At 52.6% G+C, this 18618-nt stretch overlaps 1 protein-coding gene across 1 annotated transcript in view; it reads right to left on the reverse strand.

Moving 5' to 3' along the window:
- Window positions 1-5171: 5171 nt before the first annotated feature.
- The window catches only part of IGDCC3 (immunoglobulin superfamily DCC subclass member 3), an 87765-nt gene continuing 74318 nt past the window's right edge, over window positions 5172-18618 (reverse strand). Inside the window, exons 8-14 of the mRNA XM_035554607.2 lie at window positions 13833-14080; window positions 13311-13475; window positions 8054-8242; window positions 7664-7768; window positions 6107-6245; window positions 5446-5653; window positions 5172-5336 (exon numbers count right to left, since the gene is read on the reverse strand). Coding sequence (XP_035410500.1) covers window positions 5172-5336; window positions 5446-5653; window positions 6107-6245; window positions 7664-7768; window positions 8054-8242; window positions 13311-13475; window positions 13833-14080 — 1219 coding nt within the window. The remainder of the gene's footprint in view (window positions 5337-5445; window positions 5654-6106; window positions 6246-7663; window positions 7769-8053; window positions 8243-13310; window positions 13476-13832; window positions 14081-18618) is intronic.

An 18618-nucleotide genomic window follows, 5' to 3' on the forward strand; every position in this document is an offset into this window, starting at 1 on the left:
TTTGGGTTTTTAACATTACTCTTAACGACGGATTTCCGAAGAGGACAAAGGTTTACCATCGTCTTTGTTATTCCTTTATGACAAACACAAAGATATTGCAAGTTCCTAGGATGTAACCGTGACCAAAGTCAAACCCCTCTTTTCTCCGTAAGACCTTGACCCTAAGTCCCATAAAACCTGGCCGTTCCCCAAACCACTGGGTTTTGCCCCGACCTTGGCACGAAATCCTGACGGTTGAACGCTGCTCTCGAGGTAAACCCAGAGCTGCTGCCCTGACACCGACACCGTGGTGGATGCTCCTGCATAATTGTTTCTAGAGGTGAGGGCCAAAAGCTGACCCAACCAAGCGCTTCCCATTTCCCCTTCCCTTTTTTTAATTTTCTGGGGGAGGAAAATGAATTAGCCGGCATTGTGCTGCTAGATTGGATCTTTAACCTGCCTTCAGTGGCCCGGCATCGGGAGGGATACATTTCCAAGTCCTGTTTGCACAGATGAAGTCAGTCGGTCGCTCCCCCCGTGCCACCGCCGTTTGTTTTCGCAGGTTTTTAATTTCCTTTTTTCCCCATTTTCCCAGCCCGGAGAGCTGCCAGGAGGCTCGGAGGGGGCTCGGCTCCCAAAGCTGGTGGCCAAGGGGTCGGGGCTGTTGGACGGGCAGCAGGGACGGTGCAAAATGTTGGGGCACCGAGAGGTGGGGTATCCACAGCCAGCGCCGTCACACTGGTTAGGGGAGGGGTGGTGGAAATGTCTTTTAATTGATTCTCTAATTATCGTGGGTTCGTACACACCTAGACCAGGACCAAAGCCGTCGATGCAGTTAGGAGCATCCTGCTCGGCTTCTCAGCGTCCCTCGTCCTTTGTTGTGCACAAACCTGGGGCTGTGCTGTGTACAAATCACGGGTGGAAGCCTGAAAACCCCCAAACTGGTCCAGCACTTCAAGATTTCAGCGTCTTTACCAAATGAGGAAGAAGAAAGGTACGTTAGACAAATAAATACCTGAATCCAAGAGCGTTGAAAATACCCTGTCACAGCATAAAACTATTCCCTGTCCAACTAAACACAACGTGGATCCTATCCCTGAGGTAGCAGCCATCTCTGGGAAACTTGAGAGCTCCAAGAATAGGTTGTGCCCATTATGGGTTACCAAAAAAAATCAGCTTTTGGATACTTTGTTCCTTGCTGCAATTTCATCTCACCACAGCCAGAAAAGCGAGAGGGTTTTTGGATCTGCCCAGAAAAGGCAGCAGGGTTGGATTAAGTGGAATTATTTGATTGGGAAAAAAATTACAGGACACGATTCCTACCCAAAAACAGGGGTGGTTGCCAGCAGCTGGCTCGAGATCCAGCACCTGCCCATTATCCAGCAGTTTTGGCTTCGGATAAAACACTCTGATCCCTCCTGGCAAGAAAAGGGGGGAAAAGAAATAAAAAAGCCGTCGAGCTTTCTCCTGAACACCGGGGGGTGAGTGCTCCGGCCCTGCGGACAGGCGAGGATGAGCGGGGCTTGTCCCACAGCTCCTGGAAAAGCAAGATCCCAGCCCAGCACATGGATGGAGAAACCTCTGATGACAAGAAAACAGGTAACTGAACAGGAAAGACCCAGGGCGAGCATTTTGTCACCTGGGAACCTCCACCCAAGCCACACAGGGACCTGCAGCCCTTGTCCGCCCAGCAACTGCACAGAAATCCCGCGATTTCAAGCAAAAGCAGGGCAACAGTTTGGCTGAATCAAGGACAGACTTGAATCTCTGCCCCGATCTGAAATCAAACACAAGCTCTTTTTTTTTTTTTCCTCCATCCCACTTTACAGATTAAAGCCCAGACACATTTCAGGTAACATTTTCCAAAGCTTTTTCCAGCACAGCTTTGCCTCCAGTCTGGCCCAGGTAATCACGGAGGCAAAATACCGAGAGTACGGCTCTCCAGCTGCCTGGCAGGCAGGTGGACTAAAACTGGAATGGGCTGTTTCAAGGTGTTTTTTTTTTTCCCAATTTTGCAGACTTGAGAGGTTTTAATAATTCAGGGAAGGTCACATCCCCCTCCAGCCTCAGCCCTTCGGGGCTGCCCCGCCGCCAACGCCTGCGGATCGGTCCCAGCGGTATGGATTGACAAGAGCGTAAAAGAAACCCCAGAAAGAGGAAAAGCTAAACATCTAAAAATAGTCTTTAAAGATTCACATCCATCTTCAAGCATCTCAAACCAACCCACAATCTGCATTGGTTTAAGCCATTACATTTCTGCATAATTATTAAAAATCAAAAAAAGGTCTACTCTCGACATACTATCGTATTTCACCTAGTCAAATGGCACAGCATTTCCCTTTAATAAAAGGAAGTAGTGACAAATACTTGTTACTATTACAATATCACAATAATATGATATTAAATTAATAGCATGTTCACAGCTCCAGGGATTCTGAGCTGAAAGCTACTCTACATCATGTGTTCACTTTGGCAACAGTACTTATCCGACGTGAGCTCCGGCGTTCCGCACAAAGACAACGGCACGAAACGCGCGGCGGGGCCGGGAACAGGGCGGGAGGAGGAGATTTGGGGTGCTGCGGTGCGAGGTCAGGGCCCAGAATGGGGACATGGGGCTCAGCTCTGCCCCCGTCTTGATGCCTGGGGGCCAGGAGCGAGCTGAGCCTTTGGTCCTTGGCCAGACTTGGTGAAACCCGGACTCCGTGCCTTTGGCCAGTTGGGTTGGTCAACGGAGGGGATGTGAATCACAGCAAGAACTTTGGGTTGGGTGAAAAAAAAGCTGATGGATCTGAAAAATGAAACCCTCCTGGCCGTGAGCACCACAGGCTGGAGCCATGGGTATCTCCTCCTCCATTCTGCCCATCCCGTGCCCCGCCGGTGCCCTTCACACGCTGTCCCCAAGCCCAACATCACACGGGAGGCAACGTCCCCCAGGGCTGATGTGAGCAGGAACCGGCCCGGCAGAGGGGCTACGGGGGGGATTAATGCACAAATCTGACCTGGAAGCACAGAGTCCTGCTCGTATCCAGCCCCCAGCCGTCCCCAGCCCAGCCCCAGGACGCAGCACATGGGACGTGACATTTTCCTTATCATCCTGTATATCGCATTATTTACATAATTAGCATCCCGTTGCCAAACGTGACGGTGATGGGGAATGTTTCTGACACACGGGACCCTCCCACTGGTACCATTTAAAAAAATACAATTATCATTTCTTTTAAACTTAAACTAATTTCCTTTCCTGATTCCTTTCTTTGTAAATACAGCGACGTCTGATGTACCACCACCTCCACAAAGAGTTCGGACCTTTACATTTGTCAGGTTTTAACGAATCCACACCAGGGGGGGAATTGTCTGCCCTCTGCCTGGCAGACATCCCCGTCCCCTGTGCGTGTCCCCATCTCACCCTATGGATGTCATCGCTCACACACCGACTCACGAGGCTTCGCCATGCTGCTCCGTGCCAGGACAACCCCAAAGCGGCGGCGGGTTGGTGGGGGCCACGCACAAAACCTCTCTTTGGTGTCGGGAGCCCCTCTGCCCACCGGGTGTGGGTGGCTGCCGGCAGCCCCCAGCGTCCTCCAGCGTTGGATCCTGTCCTGCATCGCCGCACAGGAGCCCCCCCTCACCTCGTCCTCCGTGGAGACGCAAGCCCGGTGAGGCTGAGCCCATCCTTTGGCCATGCCCACCTGGGGATGAGCCCTGCCGGCTCGGAATATGCCAGAGGAGCTCAGCAGCATCTCAGCAGGGTTTGGAAGTGCTGGGTCATGGTTTCCACAAAGAGCTCCTGGTGGCAGGGTGGGCTTTGAAGGGACAAGACGGTGACGTTGGGGTTCCCAGCTCGCAGGGGTGCCTCGTGGTGCTCGTGCCGGCACATGCCATAAACCGTCCTGGGGGAATCGGCCTTGAGAGTGGCAAGCTAACGGGGCAAGGGGTGCCCTGGGCCTGGCACAGAAGAGACCCAAGCACCCAGCCCAAACGCACCCAGGACGGGCCAAGGCAGCCATTTGGGGCTGGGAGCCTGGGTCCATCCTGCGAGAGCAACAGTGCCAGCGAGCTGCGGGGCACCAGCAGCCACGCATCCATCACGGCCCCAACAGTCTTTAAAGTAAAAACCAGGATACGAATCTCCACCCGGCGAAATCCCACCGTGCCTACAAGTAAAGCTCATACGACCAGCGAGGCGTTAGCGCAAGCGCTGCCGGACGCCAGCCCGCCGCCTTGGCGCGGGGCCGGGTGGAGGAGGCAGCATTTGGGGTGGGGGGGGGTGGGCGCACACACACGAATTTCTATCACGCTTGAGGTAGAACATTGCTTTCAAGGTTTGGAAGTGCTTTACATGGGAACGACGACAACAAAAACAACAACGCGGCAGGTACAGAGCGTGACTGCTGAGGTAGGACCAAGCTTGTACTGACCAAGTGCTCCGCTACTTGTTACTGAACACGAAGGAAGACGCAGGCATTTCTGCTTCCCAGAAGACATTCATTCCGGTTGAGGTAGGTTCTGATTTCACTCGAGTTGTTTGTCCAAGTCTTTCAGTAGCCCTCAGGCAGGCCTCCTTTGACACACTCTTTTTTTTTTTTTTTCTTTTTTTTTTCCATATTATATAGAGTCATTCAGCAAAAAAGTATCCTGAGAAATAGCAAAAGTGTACAAAATCATCAAATCCATGGAAAGATGGCCTTTCCAGGCCTCGATTTTTGGAGTCAAGTTCGAAGGGTTTCTCCGAATCCAGTCTTCTCAAAATAAAAAATAGATCCAAAAAGTAGTCCTAAAGCTGCTGAGTGGGAAGAAGTCTGTGATGCCAAGCGGACGAAGCTCCACTGTATCCCCAAAAATGTCAGGGACAGGAGAGTTTGCCAGACTCTGCCAAGGAGTCTTTTACTTAGCAGCAGCGGGAAAAATCAGTCGTGACCAGCCTTGATAAAGCCATCGCTGAAAGAAACGCACCAAGAGGCCTGAGACAGGTCGGAATGACAAACTTCACAGAGTTTCCAAAAGGCTGTATACACACACATATATATATATTTATATATATATATATATAAAAATAAAGCAAAACAAAAAAATAACAATCAGACCGTAGAAATCTTCAATTGACCTGAGATTGAGGAAATCATCGTAAAGACGTCGCCAGCCGCGGTTTTGGTTTCTGGTAGCTCCTACACGAGGGTTCAAGCCTTGGCAGGTTATCCTTCATGGGTGAGAATGGGGTGGGGGGCCGGAGCAGCAGGGCTGCCGCCGCAGGGGCTTTTTTGGGGAGGCTCTGGCTGCTCTTCGATGATGCTGAACTCATCCAAGGGCAGCGTGGATATCTGCGTGTCGTCGTGGGCGGCAGGCGGGCTGCGAGACGGCTGGAAGGAGAGAAAGGGAAAATAATGCAGGGATGATGGCAGGTCACCGGTGCTTTTAGACATGTTTGTGTTTTGTGGTGTGCCTCCAACCCCTCGCCACCGGACTTACCGTTGTTCCCTTGTCCTGCTGCTCCTGGCAGGGTGCCGCTGGGAATAACCTCTCCAGCTCGTTCATATCCAGCTGCTTCCCGTTCAAGTCCCGCTCGTCCCTGTCCCTGCGGGCAGCCCCGTTCAGAACGAGCCCCGTGGCGCTCCTCTGGCTCCTCGGGATCTGCGGGGTCGACAGCTGCTCCTGCACGTTTTTACACATCAGCAGCCTGAAAAATAACGAGGCATAGCCTGAGGGTGAGCAAAGCTGGTGCCTCTCCTCCTTTCCTTCCCCCAAGCCTGAATCTGCCTTATTTCTCTGCTGCCTTCCTTCATTCCTTAAATCCTTCCTAAGAAGTTATGTTTCTTCCACTCGCTGCAGAAGGGCTTTTGGTTTACAGGGAGGATCAGGGCTGGCCAGAGCAGGAATATTGATGTTCCTGGGAAGTACCAGCTCCCTTGGTGGGGACCGGAGCTGATGGGGTCTCTTACGTGTGTTCAGAGAAGTCTGTGGGGTCTGCATGCCTGGGAGGAAGGCAGGGACTGTGGTGCAAACAGCACCTGCGTGGTGGCATTCCCAGGAGCTGGGCTGTGCAATTGCGCGTTGTGGGATGTGCGTGGAAAACAGCCTGTCATAGTACTCGGGGGGAGACCCCAACCCTGCCATGGTGAGCAACTCCTACCTTCCTCTGTACCCAAACATGAGGAAAAGGACGCAGAATATGATGCACGTGACGCCAATGTGGATGCCAATGATGATACCAGTCGTGGAGGTTTTATTGTTCTGCTCGTCCTTCATGCAGTCACAAGGGGGGTTCAGCGCTGCCAGAAGAAAGGGGAGAGAGGGGGTCAGCGGTGCTGGTTTCCTGCTGCTTGTCCACCTTTGGGGATTGGTGGGAACAGACTGCACCTTGCCACGGGGCAATGGCTCAGTGCTGGCTCACTGCTACAGCCCCTGAGGAAAAGCTGGACCCCAGGCAGGGCTTGGAGCTGTGTCTAAGGCTGAGGAGAGCTGGGTGGTGGGCCAGGAGGGTTTGTTACACTGCGGGGCCACTGCCTGCCAAAGAGCCCCCCTGCTCCTTGTACCCCATGGAGGCAGCCAGAGCACGCATGAGACTGTAAGGTCTGCAGAGAGCCAGCCCTAGCACCCAGGCTACTGGTATCAGACACAATCAGTGAACAAAAAGGACTCTAAGGTCAGTTTTCGCACAACACAAAGCAGTAGCTCGAGCAGGCTGGGTGCGGAGCAGCACCATGCCATCACACTCTGAGCTGAGCCGAACAGTGCTTTGCTCATGCCCTGCAAGAGGGCTCAAAACAGCCCCAGTGCTGCTCTCCCAAACAGCCCACCTCTGCTCAGCTCTCTCCTGGCACCATCACAGGTTGAAGCCCATCCCTGAGACAAGCAGTTTGCTTCAAAGGCTGAGCCTCCCTCTCCTGTGAGGCAGGAGGTGCTGGTGAGCGCAGCAGCTGCCAACCAGAGGAGTATTTACTGCAACGCAGATAGAGCAGCAATAACTGTCTTGGAGATATTCCCTCTGGAAGGCTTTAAAGGACTCCGAGAGCAGCAGGATGTTTTTTACACATAGATGAATATGCAAGGTGTGATCGGTTAGAGATTCCCTCCAGAGATTTACTCTCTCCTGCCTCGTAATGTAACGCTCGTGCGCTGCAGCCCCTCTCCTTCCCAAAGCCGCACGGCCTCTCTCCTCATTACCAGTGAAACTCAGAAGAGGAGCTTCTGAGAGCTTCCAAGAGAGCTCCAGAAGAGCAAAGAGCTTGGTGCACCACATCTCACCTGAGGACAGCAGCTCTTAGCTAACGTTTGCAGTTTTGTTGATTTTCACTGCCTCGCTTCTGGCTCAAGCTTGGGGGACAAAACTGGCAATTGTGGAAGCATTGGGCTCGTCCTCTCCCCCACGGTGAAAAAGGCACAGGGCTGAACTGTGCTGCAAAGAGGTGTTGGCTTGCTAAGGCTAACGAGGGACAACTGGGATGGAGCGAGCCATCATTGGCAGCAATGCACGCCTCGCCTCGACAAGGGATCTGTGCGGCCTCGTGGCAAGGAAGCCACCCTTCCAACCCCACGCAGCTTCACCTCGTCATTATTTGTGATGCTGAAAATAAAGGGACTGAAAGCGATGGTGTCTGATGTCTGGTGCACTGTCAGAGTCACACCTTGCCGCTCTCCTCCAAATCAGTTCTCATGACCCACCACCGAGAACGATGGCCCGTCTTACCTGTCCTCTCCACGGTTTCCCTCAAGGACACGAAGCGGACAGTTGAATTTCCATCCCCGTGCTGGTTATAGGCGAGGAGTTTGACTTCGTACACCACCGACGCATCTGTTTTGAGACATAAGAAGGGTATTTCAGCCTTGATCACTAGCGTTATCTCCCCAGGGTGGCAGGTATTTAGGAACCATGCCTAACCAAACACACAAGACACTGCTAACAAGTCACAAGGCAAGCTCACACCACCTCTGTGATGTGTAAGAACCTCTCTTTTGGGTGGGAAAGCACCCAAAAACCTGGGGAAGAGCTGCAGCACCCCCTGGTTAGGGGCTGAGCAACACATCTGAGCTCCGCGGGGTCGGGAGGCGACAGGGATGAAGCTGTCACGGGACTCACCCAGGTGGGTAATGTTGTACGCTGTTATGTTGCTGGCCAGTAGCACTGGACCCGTGTACTGGGAGAGGTGGACTTTGCGGTAGTAGAGCTTGAAGCCTTCATGCTGGCCCAGTTTGATGGAGGGCTCCCACGTGGCCTGGACAGCAGTGCTGTTAATGACTTTAATGAAGAGGGACGGCATGGCTGGGACTGAAACAGAGAGAGAAAGACGGCAGGTTGCACGTGCTGTTCAGCCTGCAGGATGAGAAATTCCCCACCAGCACTTCCCTGCAGTCGCTGCACCAAAAAATGTGCTAGGTGAGTTTGAGAAAATCAGATTAGACCAGATCCTGCTTTAACAGCTTTGAATTTCTTCAGGGAGCTGTGTGAGTTTCCAAGGGTTTCCTAGGCTCCACTCAACAAGCAAAGAGGCTACTTTTACACTCGGGTTGCAATTTGATGCTCGGCCCCCTCGGGTCAGGGCAGGAATGCAGCCACTTTGGAACTGCATTCCCAAATTCCACTTCTCTGCCCTCGCCTCGAGGGCAGCGAGGACCTTTCAGAGTGATTAATCCCTGTGGGAGGAAGGAACCAGAAGGGACGGAGCCGGAGACATCCGTCTTGAAAAGCAGTCGGTGAAATATGCCACTGCCCGGCTGAGCGCGCGAGGTTCCTGCGGGGGCTTGCAGGGTGTTTGGGAGCTTGCTCTCCCATCAGCTTTCGGAGGCAGGTTTGTGATTCTGTGCTGGGGACCAAGGAGAGAACTGGGACATCTTCAGCAACAGCCCTAACTACCTGAGCAGCCTGAGGTCACTGCGGCGCTGCCCGTTTCGGCAGGCAGGCACTTACCTGGCCTTAGGGGCGCCTGGGGATTTAGCTGGGAGGGTGTCCCTGCTGCTGCCCGGTGTCACCGAGGCCTGATTCAAAGGACAACCTTAGCTACGGTCAGTGCCAGCCCAGTCAGCACCCCAATATCCTGCTCCCATTCTCGGGGTGTACAGCAGCAAGCCATCAGTGCCACTTTGTCCATAGCTCCCCAAAGAGCTGCCCGACCCTGTCCTGCCCCCTCAGCCTGGGCTGAGAGGCAAAGCTTTGCAAACCAGAGCCACCTTTCTTCTGATTCAAATACATGTCTTTTCCAAAGCTGGTTCTGCACAAAACGCTGCCACAGAGCGCCATGCAGAGCAGTGGCAGGCAGGACCACGTTCCCCCCGAGCATCTTCCTTCCCCTCGCCCTCCCTTTCTCGCACACTGAGCACATCAGCGCAGAGCTGTGTCTCAGCAGGACCTCTCACTGATGATTTTTTCACTTCATTTCCACCAAACACCCCCGGGCCAGTTGTTCCCGTCAGTTCCTGAGCCTTTTGCACCATTCAGAAGGCGGATGGCACCAGGCGCTGTGGGGTCTGCCTTTAGAGGCTCTGCTCCTGCTTGGGTTTTTGGGCACTGCTGCCCTAGGCAGTGAGCTTGACTAAACCCAGCAGGAAAAGCACGGAGCAGAACAACAGCTCCGCTTCTCCAACAGCTTCTGGCCAAGAGAAGGCTTTGAGGCAGAACTATTTTCCAGTCCCAAATGATTATACGCTCAGAATAGCCCAAGTATAAGGACTGCTGGGCTTGCACTGCACCGATGCTGCTTTTTGTCTTGTTTTCCCCACTGGGTCTCTAAATGACGAGCAGTGAAAACCTGGCCTCGACGCTGTCCTTTGGCACAGAGTTCAGCACAGCCATTTAGTGAGTGATGTTGAAAAGCTGCTGAAATGTGGTTGTGTCAATCTAAAACTGACAAGAGCTAAAAAGGGCACTTCCTCGATTTAACAGCAAAGTCAAAGCGGCACAGCACGATGGTTGGCCTTTTCCCAGGCACTGGGAGCCCCCACAGGATTTAGGGGAAGGAAAGACATCTCTCCTGGTGAGCAGGAGGGTCCGGGCAAGCTCTTCCCAAAGAGATGCCCTCCTTCTCCAAGCCTTGGTGGGCTGCAGGGGCTTTTCCTGATGCTCTCTGAATAAGCATCAGGAGAGGAACAAGTCCCTGCTGGCTGGTGAGCTTCTGCATGTGAACGCAGAAGGAAAAGAGCGGTGAGCGTCTGTCCTTGTTTAGGTTAGCGAGATCCCACCCTGCCTGAGTGCTGCCAACAGGAAAAAAGGGGCAGGAGTATTTCCTCTGGCTAGGATTTATTCCGACGTGCTTTTCATTGATGGGAAGGCTGTGCTTAGCCATTTCTAGGTGGCAAAACACAGAGCAATTTCAAAAAAAAATACCAGAGTGTACCATTCTTCCCAAGTCTGCATACTTTTTTAATCCAACAGAATAATATATTTATTTTTTTCTCCCAATTCCCCAGTTCCCATTAGGGCAAAATTAGGAATTGTCTGGATCACCCCTCTGAGAAGTGGGCCCCTTGCTTAGAGCATCATTTTCTGAATCATCAGTGCAAATGCCACGTAAAGGGAGATCGCATCATCCCATGGACAAAGAAACACTAACGTGGGCCATCCTGATTTGCGAAGAGTCGGCTTTATTTTACGGTTGCAGAGCCTTACATTTAATAAAAACCACAAGAATATCTCTCCTTCAAAGTACGAAATATATAGTATTTATTCAAACTCTGAGTATATATATATATGTATAATATTGATTATATGTAGGCACTTGTAGAATGCATGTGCTGTTTATAATGTTATTACACAAATAAGTGTATACAGATGGAGTATATCTGTGTGTGCATAAATATATGTACACACACAAGTGTATATGTGCTTCACAGAAGTATATATAAAACATAGTATGCATCTAATATAAGGCACCTCCCTCATGCTAAGGGCTGGGATACTTGTTTTCCTCTTCCGTGCTGTTTGGAATTTTCCCCAGGTCATTTCAACTTTCTTCTTGAAGGCGTCTTTAGCCGAAGGAGACTAAAGGAACAGTCTTCATCCTAGAGAAATGTCAAAAAGTCCTGGAGAAAACCCTAAAAAGCATTAAAAGACAAGAACAGGAGCGTGTGCTGCTTAGTGAAGCGGATATACTTTGAGATTAAAAATACCACAGCATTTGTGAAACGGCGGAAAGGAGCCCCGAGCCGGGCACACAAGCTCACAGAGAAGCATTCGATTTTCAAAGCGAGGCAGTCAAGGGGTTTTACACGGAGAGTGCTCCCCGTCTACCCGGAGCAATCCCTGCAGGACCCTTGGGACCCTGCTCCTAGCCAGTCCTGGGGAAAGGAGAACGACAGGGAGGAGATGAGAAGACCTTTCTAGCGAGAGATGTTTAAGGAAGACGAGGTTAACTTGCTTGGTTTCCCTATGGCATCTTGCCATCTTTTCATCCAAAATTATCACTGGCCACAAAAGAACGAGCACCACACTTTCAGCCAAGTGCACTCCCAGGATATTACTAGTCCTGAAAAGAAAAGCTGACCACCAAAGGCAGGAGCAGCCCTGCTCCCGAGGCCCACACCTGCATAACATGGCAATTACGAGGTAATTCAGACCCATCCCCTGCTGCCAGCACCTTTGCAGGAACTCCAACAAATGCTGCCCTGCCTCTGCAGAGCCGAGCCATCCTCGGCAGCCCAAATCAGCCCCCACATCCCCTCCAGGCAAAGCAGCACACTGGCAGCGCTGCGGCATGTGGGGCTCTGTTTGACCGCACGGATTCACGAGCTCCCCTAAAACAAAGGCTCGCAACCCCCTCATGTGCCTCACGAAGGCACGGGGCAAAACAGCTTGGCTGTGTGTGAAAAGAGCCGTATCTGCAAAGAAACCTTAATTTGGTGGCAAAAGCTGCTGGTCCCTGGCTCCCTGACCTGCTTTCAGCTCTATGTGCAACCAGGAAAGCAAAGCAAACAAGGAAAGCCCCCTGCACTCTGCCTGCCTAAGAATCAAGCCAGAACTGGGCTTTGGAATCTCTTGTTATTTCCCTAGGATGCAAACCCAAGCTGGGTTGAGTGATCTCAACCAGGACAATCTGTCCAACCTGCACATGTAGCTAATTGCTGAAGCTTCGTTACACAGAACAAAACCTCAAAGGCTAGTAAGAGCAGGACAATGAGGCCTTAAAATTTCAGCGAGACAGGAAATTTATGATCCCATTACCAGATACTTAACTATTCCTGTCGTGATTGAAGGTAATAATGACCAAAAGTCCTCTCTTGCTTGACCCAAATTCCTGCAGAAACACCAGACTCTATGAAGCATGGCTGGCTTTTAGCTCCAGTAGCTGAACTCAAGAGTGTCGGGTCAAGGAGTTTCAAGTTTTAGCTTAGTGAATCCCTCTGCCTCTAAATTGGAAGGAAAAACAAACTCAAAGGGTGACTGATTCCCTGTGGAGTACCAAGGAAATAAACTTGCAGGGCAAGGATTTATTGGCATTGTTGCATCAATGCTGTAGTAACATCTGCAGCAGCTGAAGATGGAAGGAGGGCTGGATCCCCCACCTGGAAGCCAGTGCACTCTTAATCCTAAATCACATCCTCATGCCCTCTCTGCTGCAAATTCCTAATTACTGAGTGTTTATGAGAATAATGCAATCCTCCTAGGAAATTACTCTCAGTAAGTGAGACGAGACAGGATTTAGAGGTGCTGGAGAGGCACACAAGATGAGGAAAATGTTCCTACGATGCCGCTGCCAGACGGATGATGTTTGACAAATAATGCTGGGACTGTGGTTTGTAGGCAAGTCCCCTGCATCAGAGCACCCACTTTCTTACTGGGGACGCAAACTGGTAGCCATGTCTGGGAGGCCAAGGCAGGGAAAAGCCTTGGAGAACACTGTAACTTCCCACTGAAACAGGGCTGCTCCAAGGCAGGGACTTGGGGGTCTGGACGGCTCAGCTCGGTGTTTTTTCTCCAGGGTAGAGCAGAACAAAATACAAAATCAGAAAGATGTGGCACCTATCAAGTAAGAACTGTAAGTACCAGAGCTGCTGGAGAATGCTGAGACATTTCTTGAACAGGAAATCTGCACTTAGCAAGCAGTTTAGGAAAAGCCCACAGCAGCTGCAATACACGACCAGACGGCGGAAAGGATCGACTTGCACTCACAACAACACAAGCTGTGAGAGGTAACGCTGCGTTTAAGGCCATCAGGCGATCCCCGTGTAACGGTACAAGTGAGCTTTACACAAGAACCCAGGGTGTGAGGAGGAGTGGGAACAAGGAGCAGCGACAACACAGGCTGTGGGCCAAGGCACTCAGAGAAGGTATCGGGGTGACTGGTGCCGCTGCTACACACAGCAGGATTTAGCATCTGATGGCCCAAGTGCAAAGCGTTCCTTACCTTCTCCCAGCGTGCTCACCACTGTGACTTCTGAGGCCTTGCTGGCACCGCGGGAGGTGTAAGCTTTTATATAGAAGCTATAGCTGGTCGAGGGCTCTAAATCAGTCACCAGCTGCTGGAAGGTGCTCTTGCTGACAGCCTCCTGGTACTCCATCTCCACGGGATCTGAAGTGGGAAGAAAGAACAGAGCTGTGTTAGGCTTTGCAAGAGCTAAAGGGACTAAACGGATGCTGCAAGCAGCAACTTTGGTCCCTAACGTGGATCTGAACCTGCCCACACCCTTTTCTGCTTACACTTCTGTGTGCTTTGCCAGAGACCTACGTGAGCAGCAAGATTTGACTGTGTAGCTTCACTCTCCCCATTTTTTTGGTGTTTATATCACCGTTACTGCCTCATCTCTGTCTTTCAGAAACATGGGGGTGATGGAGGACATGGCAGCACCATCTATGGCAGTGCAGGCCTGCCTTACCTGCTGGGCCTCATGGCTCAATTCTGCCAAGGCCGAGGAAGCTGGAGACGTACCTGCAGCTTTCCGAATGTGCAGCACGTAGCCGATGATCTCCTTGGTGTTCTGGAGGGGCTCCTTCCACGACACCTGGATGGTGGTTGCAGACACCGTCTCGGCCTTCACGGCCTGCGGAGGCCCGGGCAGCCCGTCCGCCCACAGCACCGTCAGGCGGGCGCTGGCCTGTGTGGAGCCGGCGCTGTTCTCGGCGATGCACTGGTAGATGGCCTCGTCCGCCTGGTTGATCCCGTAGATGGAGAGGGTGCTGCGTGGGGACACGAGAGGGACAAGCATCCCACTGAGTGCTCTCCAGCACAAGTCCCCCCCCTCCAGCCGAGGCTGCGAGGGCAGGGCATCCAACAAGCCTCCATTTCCAGGGCCACGCACGCTGTGACCCCAGGAAGCTGCAGGGTGGTGTTTTTTGGGGAAATAAAAGCTCAGGAGGTGGATGTGGCATTTCCCTGACCTCAGGAGGGGCAGATTATCTCCGTCCTGAACCCCAGGATTGCAGCTGGGATGCGAGTACACAGGGACAAGCAGACCCCATGCACATGTGGGCACCTCACACCTTTCTGAGCTGCATGGCCCTCCAGTGATTGCCGGGCAACTTCAGGGCCAGCCCCGGATCTTTAAAACAACAGCAGCAAGCATTGACTCAGAAATAAATGTGCAGCACGTTGGCGCTGTCTCGCCATTCAGCGTGCAAAACAGCTTAAGAACATTTATTTACAAACAGAGACCCGTCAGCAAAAGCTCTGCTCTCTCCAGGGCTTGCTCTCTTCCTGAAATCAAGCCTGGAACAAAATGATTCAATTTGTGAATATTCAGCAGGCACAAGACCCCATAAATAAAAACCCAGCGCATCTCCTGGCCAAGACATGGGGCTGGGGGAAGTCTCCCCGCACTGTTTCCAGCCTTTAGTGTTGGAGATGTTGTACCAGCCTCAAGGCAGGAGCTCAGGAAGGTAACGATAAAATAGGCTTATGATGCTCTTAGTCCCGTTCGGATGTGCTTACACCTCTGCTGATGTGAGGGGTACTTCACGGCTTTTGGGGAGTCATCACCAAAGGTGCCCTTTATGCAGATGAAACATGGGAGGTGGAGATGATAAATAACTTGCCACTGCCTGCCTGTACAGCAGAATGAATGCTTCTTCTAATTGCGGCAAAATATTGGGCTCCCTGCATTTAAATTTATTATTGCTGTTGATTTAACATTTATATTTCTGCCTTGCAAATTATCAGGGCCATGGTGAGTGAACAAATGTTTAACAGCCATCTATTTATGTCCTGGCCCTTTGTTTCCTTGGTAACACTGTAAATGGAATATCAAATGTGATGTTTTCAGCTGATATGGTGATTTTAGAGAATCAGCCCTAACCCCCGATAGCCACAGGCTCCACGGATCTGAATAAATGGGAGGAGAAAGCCGGAGCTGGGAGGGGGCAGCAGGAGGAGAGACCCAATGCTCAAGTGTGCCAGCAAAGCCCGACTCCTGCGAGGGCAGATGGCAGGAGGCAGAAAGATTATAAAGTCCAAAAGCTGCACTCGCAGCCCTGCATGAAGCAGATGTGAGCAGGGAGCAGTGGCGTTTCCTCCCGCGCTGTCAAAGCCGCGATTATTTTCGCGCAGCCGCTGCGCATCTGGGCACCGGGAGCATCCAGGCTGGGCTGGCACGCACATCGAGAGCAGCCTCAAGTTTCCCAGGCACAAAGCTGCCCAGGAACAATGAGGAGCACTTAAACCCCGCTGTCTCCAAGCGTATTTGTTTGCTTTGAGTTTAAAACAGTGAGAGGAGGGGAGAGGGGAGCCTGTTTGCGTAGCGGTGGCCACTGGCACCCGGAGCCGGGCATCCCAGCTGCCTCTCTGCAGAAGTCCCAGCGGGGTGGTAGCACTTACACACCAGGTCCATGAAAACAAGGCCTTTCACTCCCTGCCGGGCCCTTTAACACACACAGGCAGAGCTCTACAAGCTGCAAGCCCCGGCGTGAGCTCTGAAACCTGCTGGCAGCAGCCAGGAGGAGGGCAGTGGCTGCCGCTGAGTTACAGGCACCCCAGTAGCACCCCAGCTGGTGCCTCTCCACCCGAATTATCGACAGAATTCCCCCCTGTGCAGCACCCCTGGGATGCAGAGGATGCGGCACGGCGTGGTCCCCAGCTCTCCCAGCTTTGGCCGCTTTTTGCTTTTTGCCTTTTTTTTTTTTTAAAGAAGCTCAAACAAAAGGGAAATATGTAGTTGCCGCGCAAGGAGGCGCAGAGCGTCTCCGCGCGTCAACCATCTGAAACATGCGGCGTCCTTTTCTTCCTTCCCGTCAAGGGGAAAAAAATCTGTCACTTCGGGACATCTGCTGTTGGGAAACTTTCCCGCGAGTGCCAGACTGGCAGCGCCGCGAGCACGTCGGGCGCGGCGAGATGCCAGAAGGCTTTCTGCTGGTCACCAAAGGCGCTCGGCGAGCCGAGGGCTCCGTCACGGCTCCGCACAATGCCCTGACAGGCAGTGATGGAAGTGGGGAGAGGAGCTGCTGCACGTTCACACCCGGCCGAGCCGCGGCACGGAGGGAAACGGGAGGCAGCTCGAAAGCCGCCTATTCCCAAGCTGTCTCGCAGCTCGGAGGCAATCAAGATGACTGATCTGGCTCGGGTCAGGGGTCCGGGCCGCTGACCGGAGATCGGCTTTCCAAAGGCTCCTCTGGAGAAAAAAAAAAAAAAGTCTGAGAACTGAAGGCGGCCTCTTCATCGATTCGGCAGCACAAAGGAGAAGAGGGGCCCATCTGGAAGGACAGCAGCGTGCGCGCACACAGGCGCACAAAGGAGGGAGTGTGATGAAATTAATGCGGAGCAGGCTGCTGCCAGCGCTCAGCCCCTCTGCAGTGGCGGTGGCTACAGAAATGCGCTGGGGCCGCGCGCAGACGCCCAGCACCAGCATCCCAGCACCGTTCCCTGCTCTGCCTCAATTCCTTACAGGCTGCCAGCCGCTGGCACGCTACAAAGGGGCTTTTCCCCTTGGTGCTGTGCCCCGGCAGCCTTGTAGAAGTGCCCTGCCTTTGAAGGTTGCCTTGGTCCAGGCTAAGAATAGGGTGCAAGGCGTGAAGGGTGACACTCACCGGCCCAGAGGGACACTGCAGATCGTCCCCAGCCCTCCCTAAGCACGTCCTTACCTCTCCAAAAATTAAATACCATACAGAGCTTCCTAGCCCAAACTGAAATTCCCTGGGCTGTGTTACACAGGAGAACAATCCCTTCCCACGTCGACAGGTTTATGTTTAGCAGATCCTGCAGCACACCGGCCAGGGGCCCAGCCTGGCTCTGTGGTTACAGACCCACCCCGGTGGGGTCCATGGAGGGATGCTGCCGGCCCCAGCGGGGTGCACAGCACTGCAGGAAACCATCCCAGCCATCCGCCTGCCCCGTGCTGGCTGCAAAGCCCCGCAAAGCTGGTCAGAGATGCTCCTTCTTGCACCTCTGGGAGGGGACAGCATCTGGCAGGACGAGGATTTGTCTTACAGCATCTTTTCTGCAAAACAGGATGAGCTGGCTGCCACTCGATCTGTTTTCATGAATCAAGACTGCAATCACAGACGTAACTGAATCCTGTCCCGGCAGAAAGCAGGAAAGCTTTTACACCCACAGGACCGCAGGGGAGCACAGAACACCTCGGGAAGAGCTCCTGGACAGGAGGGGAGATCCCTGCTTTGGTTGTGACAGCACGGACAGCTGGCAGAGCTCTGCTGCAAAGTGGAAAGTCCTCAGAGCTTCCTTCCATCAATGGCCACCGGCGTTGGAGAGAAAAAGAACCCAACCTAACCCTGGGGAGGCTGAGCTTGGGCTGCCCCATGAGAGGCTGCCCCTGCCTCGAAACTCCTCTGTAAGGACCCGTGCTTGCTGCGGGAGGCAGGGCCAGGCGGCTGCCCCGCTGCTCGTGCCGAGACCCTCCCTGCGAAGGCAATCAGGAGCCCGCGCAGCCTCCCCACGCTTCTTCCCCACAAAGTCAAACCCATAAATTATGCTTAAATCAGGAGCAGCTGGTTCACATCCCGGTCCTCCGCGCACTTATTTGTCATGCTTCTGGGAACTGAGCTGGGATTTTCTATGCGGTACCCTGCCAGAACCACCAAAGGTCTTCGAGCTCGTTGCATAAATAATCTGCACCTTCCTTTAGGTGTCAAATCCCTACAAAATCCAGAGTTTGTGGGGGTGTGAACCCCAAAGAGACCAGGGTTAACCCATTTAACATGGGTTTCATGGCAAAACGCCACCTTGCAAATGACAGGTTGGAGTTTCCCTGGGTTTGGTACCAAAACAGCTGTCCTGCCCCGGCTGCATGGGTATTTCTGTGGGAAGCCTGCTCTCCCTGTCTGCAATAGGATTAAGTAACATAACCAGTGCAAGAAAAGCAAAGTCGTCCTGAAGTTCAACTGCAGAGGAATATTTTCTCTGATGAGCCTTGAGCGTCCAAGGCCCTTACAGCGAATCATTCGCAGAGCCCTAAAACAAGTGCAAACCAGCGAGGAAGAATCTAAAAAGGAGACACTTCATAAGCAAAGGTCACCGAGGAGAGCAAATGCCACCTGAGCCCGGGTTCTGATGTAGCCTTTTTCCTGTGGAACAAATGAAGTCCCTTAATTACCATTTTGTAAATAAAATCTCCTTGGAAAATCAATATTTAGAGCCTGCCTCCTCTGAAGATGTTGGCCTTTGTTCCTTGCTATTACGGCGATATAAACCCCACGGTGTGATATACTTCGGGGCTGAAAATTATCCCCCTGAACCTGATTGGGTTAAAGGAAGGAAAGCAGTAAACCTT

The sequence above is a fragment of the Cygnus atratus genome, chromosome 11, assembly GCF_013377495.2.
Source record: "Cygnus atratus isolate AKBS03 ecotype Queensland, Australia chromosome 11, CAtr_DNAZoo_HiC_assembly, whole genome shotgun sequence".
Classification (NCBI taxonomy): Eukaryota; Metazoa; Chordata; class Aves; order Anseriformes; family Anatidae; genus Cygnus; species Cygnus atratus.